Source organism: Cryptotermes secundus, unplaced genomic scaffold (assembly GCF_002891405.2).
Source record: "Cryptotermes secundus unplaced genomic scaffold, Csec_1.0 scaffold280, whole genome shotgun sequence".
Lineage (NCBI taxonomy): Eukaryota > Metazoa > Arthropoda > Insecta > Blattodea > Kalotermitidae > Cryptotermes > Cryptotermes secundus.
The window spans coordinates 305,130-316,337 of NW_019720566.1; the positions used below are offsets into that span (position 1 = coordinate 305,130).

Consider the following 11,208-nt stretch of genomic DNA (forward strand, 5'->3'; position numbering starts at 1 on the left):
ACAAAAATATACATAAAACTATGATTCAAGGATTCATTTTCCTGCAATACCATTCCAAAATGTTGGGAAATGATCCACTCAAAGTCGTCATGCAATATGAAACACCAATACTGGGAAATTTATTATGAAACTGACATAGCAAAAAAGTGAAGCAACATGCAGCATTATTTTAAATAAATGATAAGTATTTCATAATTTCTGCTCAATTGCAGATGATATGTAACAGAGAATGATGTGTATCATAAATAGTCAGCAAGGATTAATAATGAAGTGTACTGACAGATGGCTATTAGAAGGCAACTGGATGTCCTGACAGTGCAACTACTATGCAGCGTGCAAGTATTACTTTATGGCATATGTCACTTGTACTTATGACAGAGGTTCTCATGTACACTTGCTTAAGACAAATGATGTTTATCAGAAACATAAATAAGAAAGGATAAAGCATTTATACGTATACTAGGCCTGGACATAATGCATAACTGGGTTTCAGTTTATTTAATAGTTCTCAATCAACTGTACTACTTAAATAGTGCTGAATGACATATGGCATGATCACTGAATAATGGAGTTGGAAATGACATGGTTGGTAGCCACTGCAACCTATTTTAAGCATCCCCCCAACTTTTATGGAAAGGCTAAGGAAAACCGTAACACCTTGGTCAACATAGTTTCACTCTCAAAATGTTGACAAGATGCACACCAAAAATGATAAAGCAGGAAAATTATAGCTGACAACATAAATGTCAGAACACACATATATGGCTTGTTTGGGACTTTGTACTTTTTTATCAAGGAAAGACTGATACAGATTAAAAATCTTCTACAATTTTTACAATATGTCTTTTAAATAATACACTGGTAGTTCAGAATAGAACACCTTTCAGAATAAAATTATACAAAAAAAAAAAGGGAGTTCATCTGTTTCAAAATGTGGATAGTAAGACAAGACAAAAATAAACTGCAAACAGTGAGTGAAATTTCTAACAAGATCAACAGCTGGCTATATTACTTCTTACATCTCAAGATTATACAAGGATACAAGTTCTTCAGGAAAGAATCTTAGTGTATCTGGATTATCTGTTCAAAGTTTGAAATAAAAGCCAATGTTCCAATGGCATTTGAAACACACCTATTCGTTTAGTTGGAAGAAATAAGAGCATGTGCAATTCATAGTTTCCTAAAGGTCAAACAGAAAATTATTCTGCATAGTTCAAGCCACTTTAATTCTACATGTAAGTCAAGCCCATCTATAGTACCTGCACCTCCTCTGAGACAGCTTTGGGTTTTGTGTCTTACCCTCATCAAACTGTTCTCTTCATTCTGCCAAGAGAGGGGTAATGGCAGCATCACACCACAACAATCGAGCGACAACCAACAGGGCAACAAGACAAAAACAAAAGAAATAACAGACTTTCAATTCATGATTATGATCCCTCATGGCAGGCAATTTTATTTTATGAAGAAAGCAGTCTTCTGGGATGTGGCGCCGTGTAGATAGTGTGTTAACCGACATTTCGTAGGAACGTATCGCCTCCATCTTCAGGGTAGATACAATCCTGCAAAATGTCGGTTAACACAATATCTACACGGCGCAACATCACAGAAGACTGTTTTCTTCATAGTCACCGCCGTGAAAACCTCAAATCTTACAATTTTATTTTATGTCACCTTAACAAGTGTTCACTAGGCTATTATAAATTAAAAAAAAAAAAAAGAACAGGGAGAAATGCAATCTTTCCTGGTTGTTAAGAAAATATAACACCATGAGCGCATAATATTGTCCTTTGAATATCCTTTAAAAACAAATAACACATGACCTACATACATAGAAAGGCTAATCCTGTTTGGGCAGTGCACACTGCAGCTGGGATAATGGGTTATATAAGAGTCTAGTAAAATGAAAACAATAACCACAGACCTGCCTCTCAGACCATCAGTACTCCTTTGGCTCAGGAAATACCCACATAACTCTATATATTATTTCTCTGTTCTACCTAAAGCATAAGGCTTTATAGGCATATTTACAATCTCATACTGTAACAAATTTTATGTCAAAATACAATGATTATGATCAATGAAGCCCATTCACAATTTAAACCACCACTGCTCTCTCATCACCTCACCACCATTTGTGAGCCAACTGTCTAGAAAATGTAGGAGCCTTGCCACCTCACAACCCTACAGGCCTCCAAAGCTTGTTATAGGGATACCTTTTTTACTCTACTTCTCTCTCATCTTTCTTGTGAACTGGGAGCATATCTACCTCATAGGTAACCACACTTCAGCAATACGTCTTTCTTCAATATTTCCTCATATCCTTACATGGGCACTGGGTCTGTATGCACTAGACATGGGAGGGTGGGAGAAGTAAAAAAAGCATAGCGTCATGTGTAAACTGTTATGGTGAGATTATAAACATATACAAAAATGCTAAATGTGTTATACAGTACTAATATGGCGAACGAATGATCCCCTGATGTTTCAAGTACCAAAGTTTACAGCAATAAAAGTTTTATAAAACAGATATGACCATGATATATATTATTTTGTTAACTGGGCTATGTAAAAGACAACAGCAGTGACATTTTAACAAATGTTACTATATTTTAAAACAGTTTGTCTCAGCTTACTGACATCCAACCATAAAGGTTATCATAATATCAACCACATAGCCAATATAACTACTGTGTTTGGCATGGAGGGTTGGGGTGGGGGTTATAATTCCAGGTGTTGTGACAAACAGGCAGTGTACCTCATGGACAGGATTGGTATCAAATGCAATGACCAACTCCTTGCAGCAGAGTCATTTCTGAGAAGGTGACAGTCATGCTGATTTAGGAAACCTAAGATTTTACTACCATACTCACAAGGTCCTACCACTGGACCCAGTCCTAATCCAGATCAATCCATTCTCACACCCTACTTCTTTAAGATCCACAGGAATGCCCACATGAAAGTATACCATATATCAAATTGAACACAGTATGAACTGTTAAAAGCAAAAGTAGACAAACTACAGTAGTTCTTAACAGAACTAATTAATTTCTAAAACACATGACATGCCCTGCCAAATTAATGTGCAAATGAGTCAAAGTAAATTCATGCTGTGCCAACACATACTCAACAGTGAGAGCTACACATAACAAACAAAGTGATAGCAAACTACAGCCCACATAGATAATGATGTCAAATATTAGAAAGCAATAAATACAGGAATACAAGGAAATGTTGTTAACACAGTGTTTTAGAACACCTAAAGACTTGGACAATCCCACCAAACATAAAAAAAGCAATACAATTTATAACAACTTTTATTTTGATGTGCGCGACTTTTCAATCTCCCTGTACATAATGAGATATACAAAGAGACCATCAGTGGGACAGGCTGTTTTTCAATGCTGCTGTAGGCAAATGGTTAATAAACAGAACATTTAATTTAAAATGCAAGAAATCTGTTTACTTCAGTCCATTACCTATACATTATTTCTTTAAAACAGCATGTTCAATATGCTCATCATCATGGTCAGAACATTCCTGTACACCATCTCACAAGTTCTGTTCTGCATTATTTGCTGCAATGAATCACCATCAGTTCTTCTCAATTTTTCAAATCAGGGAAGAAAAAAACATGAAAATCCAAAATATAAATCTTTTACAAAACTCTCTTGCACTGCTGGAGGAACTATGACATCATCTACCTACGTCTACCAGCCCCTGTCATTGTTAGTCTCTACTTAATACCAACTGGGAACACCATATTTCTAAATTACAATGATGGGGTGCAGAGTATACAAGATTCTGATGTCGCTTCAAACCTAATGTGGAAGTCTGGTATTCACACAGAGAGGGCTGAGAGAGACAAGCTAAAAAAACATGAAATGAACTCTACTGGGTAACGGACCTAAGATTTTTGGTATGGGAGGATAGCAACTTACTGTCAAAGCTACCAAATTCTGCTCACCCATCTTTCTGTGTGTGCTTATTCCACCTGCTTATCTGTGTTTGTGAAAGTAACAGTGCATTCATGCCAACGCTGACATACCTCCTGTAAGACCCTCTTCAGCTTTAGAAGCATGGTCTTGATGTTCACTATGTCCTGGTACATGTACTGATAGGTGCCTCGATCTAGCCTCAGGCTGCTGTCTTCTGTTTCAGAACCTGGAGTCACCTGTGTGTGTGAAGCACAAAATCCAAAATTTAAAATTCTGTAAGCCAATCCATTCAGTGTCACATTAAAAAAATTCTACATATGTAAAAGTACCATATAATTTTAACTGAATCTGAATGTATTCTGGGGCATGCAGTAGTGTAGTTGGTTGAGGCAGTATGCTACAACCCGGAAGGTCGCAGGATCGAATCCCAATGAGGATTTTTTCATAAAATCAATACAAAGTCTGTCGAGTGTAAGAATGTTTTTTATGGTCACTTCTTTCTCACTCTTGCCTTACATGTTTCGGTTTTAGTAAAACCATCTTCAGAGGCACACAGTACTAACAAGAAAAACACTGGCGTTGTTTAACTGTACACAGTATATATGCTGTGTGGGCACTGCTACAAATATCGATGTGTAAAAGCACAACACTAGCTTGGAGTACTGAATGCACGTACAGAATGCACGTTCAACCTTCGCATTCCATCCGAAGTTGTCCTCGCGTTAAACCATCACTATTAAAATATTTAAAAAATATTTAAAAGTTTAAGACTTTTAAAGTAAAATATAAAAATGTTAGGCTGCTTCTTAATTTGTCCCGATGTTGGGACATTGTTACACTCGACGGACTTTGTATTGATTTTATGTATAATAGTGTAACGGACCAAAATGAAACAATTTAAAATAGGATTTTTTCAATTTACCTAAACCTTCCAGCCACACTATGGTCCTGGGGTCAACTCAGCATCTAACAGAAATGAGTACCAGGAATATTCTTGGGGGTAAAGGGCGGCCAGTGTGTTAGGTTGACAACCTTACTGCCATCTATGAGCCGATGGTCTAGAAAATGTGGGAACCTCAACATCTCACAATCCTATGGGCCTCCACGGCCTGTTACAGGGATACTTTTACTGTTATTTTACTGAACATATTCAAGTAAAACACACTGCAACTGCTGCGTCATCTCGACTGACCAACTGACATCAACCTACCCGACCTGACCTGACCACAACCAAACCAACTGGAGCAAAGTCCATCTTAGGAAGCCAAAAGTTGCTCAGCTAGTCAAGAGACCTCCAATATTTTATGTAGGTCATACCAAAAGTCATGAGCAACTTTTTTTCGCATGCAACCTGGGAACAGCAGATGAAAGAGAGTACGGTGGTAGGTGGAACCAGCTGTTGTGTTAACCTTGAGTGTCTTGTGACGTCAACAGCTTGCATCATGTGACCAGTATCACTCCTAACAAAATGGCCTACCACGATATGTCATTTCACCAGTGTGCTGTCATCGAATTTCTTGCGAAAGAGGAAATCCCTGCTGCAGAAATTCACCAGAGACTTCCGCGTGCTTATGGAAGTGTGTGCATGGGTCCGAGCAGTGTTCAAAGATGGGTGAAACATTTTAAGGATGGGAACACCAGCATCGAAGATGAGCCTCAGAGCAGTCATCCTCAAACAGCCTCAACTGAACGCAACAAGGAAAGAGTGGATGAGATCATTCAAGATGACAGGCATGTGACTGTGGACACAATAGCCCGAAAACTTGGAATAGAGCACAGTGCAGTACAGGAGATGATTGAAAGCTTGGGCTGTAGGAAAGTTTGCGCTCATTGGGTCCCGCAGTTATTGACCGAAGACCACAAAGGTCAGCGAAAAGCCATCACCTCAGAACTGCTGCAGAGACATCGACACGAAGGCAATGATTTTTTGCTCTGTATTGTGACAGGTGATGAAAGCTGGTTTCACCATTTCAAGCCTGAAATGAAATGGCAGAGTATGGAATGGCACCATTTGCAGTGCCATCAGCTGTGAAGGTGATGGGCACAGTCTTCTGAGATGCAGCAGGGTTTATCTGGCCAAATTCCTGGAACCTGGGCAAACCATCAATGCTGCTCGTTATGTCCATACACTGCACAAGCTCCATCGTGCATTGCGTGATAAACGTCCGGGACGAAACATGATCATCCTGCATGACAACGCTCACCCCCACGCCGCTCGCCTCACATTGGAAGCAATTGCAAAGATGGGTTGGGAAGTTCTTCCACACCCCTCCTATAGCACTGATCTGGCACCCTTCGATTACCATGTTTTCAGATTTGTGAAGGATCAGCTGCATGGACAACGTTCTGAGACAAGGGAGGCAATTCAGAAAGCAGTGCATCAGTGTCTTTGGATGGATGGAACAAAATTTTACAGAAGGGGAATTTTCAAACTCCCAGAACGCTGGGAGAAATGTGTACAAAGAAGTGGCGATTAGGTGGAAAAATAAAGAAAGGTCTGTAGATTGAGGTGGTGTACTTGGTTTGTCAATAATAAAGCATGTTATTTTACAAAAAAATTGTTGCTCATGACTTTCAGTACGATCCTCGTATCTTAATTATCATGTTCACAAGAGCCTGTCTGATCTTGGTGAATCAAGTTTACACCCCTCGATATTATTTCTTTAAGATCTATTTTAATATCATCCTACCACCTATGCCTAGGTTTCCCAAGTGGTCTCCTTCCTACCGGTTTTCCTACCATAACTTTGTATGCATTTTTCTTTTGTCTCATGCATGTTACATGTGTCACCCACCTCATTCTCCTTGATATCATCCTAATAATATTTCACAAGGAATGCAAAAGAGGATCCTCCTCAATTTGCAATTTTGTCCAAAATCCTGTCAATTCCCCCCTTTGTTAAGGTGAGAAATATTAACATAAACCAGTACTTCCAGTATAGTTAAACACTTCTGCCACTAAGCAGCAGCTGTATGTAGCAATAAAAATTAGATATGTCATATATGTCATGACTGATCTAACGGATGCTTGCCACTGTAAGTTTCATGTGACATATTCTTAGAAGACAAGAGAATATTGACATCAAAGCAGAATTTCCATATGCCAAATACTTCATATACATGTTTATTTGTAGTTTATAAACAATTCTATACCATCTGTTGTGGTTCAATGAGAAACTGCAGATTGATATGAATTATGGGCAAGAAAGGATACAGAAGGAAGCAATGACATGTACTTCAATGTACCATGTTACTGTACATTGTTTGATGACAATATGTCAACTTCAGACATTCAATGGGAAATGACAAGCCTTTGACAGACAAGAATAAGGGGGAAAGAAATAACTGCCTATTTTAATTCCACTCAAAGTCGGCAGATTCAGTACATACACATCTGTTCCACAATTCCTGCCAGTGATCGAAGCCCCTCTCCTAAACACAATTTTCAGTTGTGTTGTGTTCCACTGTTTCCACATTCTCAGGCCTTTTGCTTTTCAAAGTTCTTGAGAACTGTCTTGCTTGCAGAATACCATGTTTAACCATAAACTGCTGCACATATTAAGGTGAGCAGAAACTGACATGGTGAATATGTCACTCACCAGATTCTCATTTTTGCAGTTGCCTACACAATATATTATGAAGACATATCAGGACTTGTAAATATAAATGTTGACTACCAGTCTGACTTTGTGTCATGGCGCACAACATCCTCATAACTGAAGAAACTAACCTGTGTCACTTTGATGTTCCTACACATATAACCACTGGGCTATGCTCCATCACCTGTTGTTACATATTAGCTGATCCACTGGATGCAATGCGCATGTATATAATTTGGAAGTGTATTACACTGAATAGTCATACTGTTGATCTTAATAATGTTAATATGAGTAAAAGAATAGTAAGAAACAAACTAATATATTTCAATTAAAAACTGTCATTTATTTTTGGAGAACTGAAAACTGAACATCTCAAAAGCTGTAAGAAACACATGTGGAGTAGGCAGGGCTTTTCTTTCTTTGAAGTCACCGCCGTGAAAGCCTCAAATCTTACATTTTCTTTCTTTGTTTTCTCAAGTTCTAGTGAAGGCAGAAAACCTCAGTACACTAAGATGAATGGTTCTTGGGCATTATGAAGGTGGGAAAGGAGAAAACTGCTTTTCTTTGGGGAGGTTCCAAAATGTCTTTACTTTCCCATACATGTAGCATAAGAAAGTACTATGATGGTAAAATAAATCAATCTTGAGATTTTTATGAATTTACATATTTTCATAACTCCTAAATAAAAAGGGGAGTTTTGGAATGCAATATGTATGTCCCTAGATCTCTCTCACACGCGCACACATGGGTGCTCCCCCCCTCCACACACACACACACACACACACACACACTCACAGTATTAACAGAGAGGAGTTTAACAAAAATACCTTACTTAAATCTCAAAGTGTGTTAAAAAATACAGTAGAAAAACTTTTGTTCTTGAAGCTGACTGGGTAGTGTGACAAATTTTTAGCTGGGTCAAAAATGTGTTAAATGCCTTCATGAATTTTTGAGAAGATACATGCAATGTATTTCTGCTGCATACACACCTGCCTTGGTGGCCTCAAAGGACTCCCTGCAACACGTGCTTTCGGATCCAAAGAGCGAGGGGAATCAGGGGTACTTCCAGTTCGTGACCTCAACACTCTCGCGGCTGGCCGCCCACTCACCAACCTGCAACACAGGGCAACACATACCAATCTGCATGTCACACTCCATGTACGCTCTGAATCTAATAATTGTCTAAGTGTGAAACAGTGTATGAGAGGGGATAATCTTGAAGAGAGGCATGCTGAAGTAAACAGTCAAGCACCACTTTATGACACTAAAGGATTCAATTGCAGGGACAACATGAAAATATGTCCATGTCCATGGCCAACTGAAACCTCATACACTTCCTAAACCGTAAAAAAGTAAAGCTACCCCTGTAACAGGCCGTGGAGGCCCATAGGGTTGTGAGACGTTGAGGGTCTCACATTATCTAGACAATCGGCTCAAAGATGGCGGTAAGGTTGTCAGCCTTACGCACCAGCCGCACTTTACTCCCCAGGAAAATTATTTAATTAATTCCTTGTACTCATTTCTGTTAGAGGTTGAGTCGACCCCAGGGCCTTACTGTGGCTGGAAGGATTAGGTCAACTGACCATATGTAAATTAAATATAGTCCACACGATATGTACTACTAACTGGATCAGTCTGCTCACAGGAAATGTAATTTACTTATCTGTGGGAAGTACTTTATTTAAATTCTAGCTGGCTGCCAACTATCCTCAGTACAGATTTCCCAGATGCTTCTAGGTAAACTCCAGGTGAGTTCCTTAAGTAAAGCATCATGAACCTCACCTCTGCAGCTGATATAGGATTGCAACGCTGAAGAAACAATGATAACACACTAGACAACGATCAAGCAACACTGAATTCTGTACTGAAAGTACCACCATCTAGCCTTAATGTTTCAATGTGTACCAACTGCATGGGGCATTAAGACAGATTGAAAATGGGGGAGAGGTTAATACAGTCTCTATCTTACTGTCTTGTCAGGAGAAGCGCATTACAAAAGCTGTTTTAAATTAATTTCAGAAAGAAAAGATATTGGAACGATCTTAATATTGCTAGAATATAACCAAGGCAGCTTCAGACTCTCTCTCTCTTCTGGAAGATTAAATATAAAAGTATCAGACTTCCTGCATGCTTATATTCTATAGTACGAATCCTCTAACTAGGTCAGTGATTTTTTTAATTATGTTCGAAGTTTTAGAGGCATCACTTAATTAACCTCACACGCTACGTGTCAGGTGACAAACATCCTGCATGCGACTTATATGTCTACTACTGCAGGCAATATGGTTCTTAATGCAAATTTACCCTTCCACAAGGCGAGGAGACACCATCATGGAATCCACCAATGTTTTGAGCAACAATCTGAGAGAAGAGAAGAAAATATTTTATATGATTATAAATTGGACTTATTTGCTTTATAGGCTGTTTTCATTACGGCATTCTGTTTGCTGAGCACTCACCACCAACAGATGCAATAAAGAGAGATCAATAAACGCCATTAAAGGGGAAGAGAGATGGTGAAATCCACTGACGTCACAGATATATTTGTGCGCAGCTGCGGCATTCCTTGATTGCCGGACTTCGTTCGATATTATAACGAGAATGGAGATGCGATCTCGCTGCGTGATACTCCACGCTATCTCTGTGTGACAAGAGAATGATGACCTAACCTTGACCTCTCACTGCGACCACGGCAGCAAGATTTGACGAGGGTCGTCGGGGAACTAGATCCCGGCGATGAAGACGACGTTCCCGATTCCTCAGGATTAAAGTCGCATCTCTTTCTCCTGGCGCCACCGCTGATTACATTTTGCGATGACGGCTGCAATGTTGGCGCTGAAGAGGACGGAGTTGGCTGGTGTGGCATCGTGAGTTATTGAACCGCTCAAGAGATTCTAGAGCGGCGTAGTAACACGCTTCAGTGAAAAGCCAGTTTCTTCCCACGACCATTTGTGTCCGAACACACTCCCACTGTTATAAATTTAGATACTAATCTCACCCAATATTATACAGGCTTACTGTCTTAAATAACTACTACACTGGCTTTTGGATGCGTATACAGTACGCGGAGTCCATTAGAGCGTCCGGTAAACAAACGAACATCACACAGCCCACCACAAAGGTTCCCCACTGGACATCATGTCATAATCCAAGAAATTAAACTTCTGATTCTGAGCGAGGGTGAAACATCAAAATTTCAGCTAATCACAAAACCAACTACACAAGTTAAATAGGCCACACATGTTTTGAATGGAATTCATGGCTATACGTTAACGCTGCCACAGGCCAATTAACCTCTTCTTTAATTCTTGTGAACTGGAAAACTGCGCTTCAAACTCCAGCGAATATGAATAAATACTGTATAACTCATGCCTTCCCGGTTACCTGAGATTATAATACGCCCGACGCCCAAGTAGTTTCCGTAAAAGAAATTCGGACATTGTAAAACTAGACACACAGAAGCGCGCCCCAGTCTTCCCGATCATCAGTCCTTTGACGGGCACAAGCCGAGTGCACATCCAGGATCCAGTCCGGCCCTGATACAACCCTTCAGCCTTTAGCCAACTGCGCGCGCCTTGAACACCCTCCCCCAAACCAGACCAAACCGTCCCCCCCCCCCCCCCCCCCCACCCCTCCCCACAAAAGACACGGCGTCGCCCCCCGGTCTCTCTACC

At 39.9% G+C, this 11,208-nt stretch overlaps 1 protein-coding gene across 8 annotated transcripts in view; it reads right to left on the reverse strand.

Annotated features, from left to right (window-relative positions):
* LOC111868561 (uncharacterized threonine-rich GPI-anchored glycoprotein PJ4664.02) overlaps positions 1-11,208 on the reverse strand; it is a 120,105-nt gene that overhangs the window by 18,069 nt on the left and 90,828 nt on the right. For 6 of the 8 annotated variants that reach the window (XR_002843532.2, XM_023859321.2, XM_023859330.2 and 3 more), the window contains 3 exons: positions 8,524-8,647; positions 4,046-4,171; positions 1,300-1,323 (listed from right to left, as the gene is read on the reverse strand). Coding sequence is in view for 7 of the 8 variants with exons in the window: in XM_023859321.2 (XP_023715089.1) it covers positions 1,300-1,323; positions 4,046-4,171; positions 8,524-8,647 (274 nt within the window). In the remaining variant the exon portion in view is untranslated. Of the gene's footprint in view, positions 1-1,259; positions 1,324-4,045; positions 4,172-8,523; positions 8,648-11,208 lie in introns of all 8 variants that reach the window. The other 2 variants (XM_023859375.2, XM_023859338.2) reach the window with 2 other exon arrangements.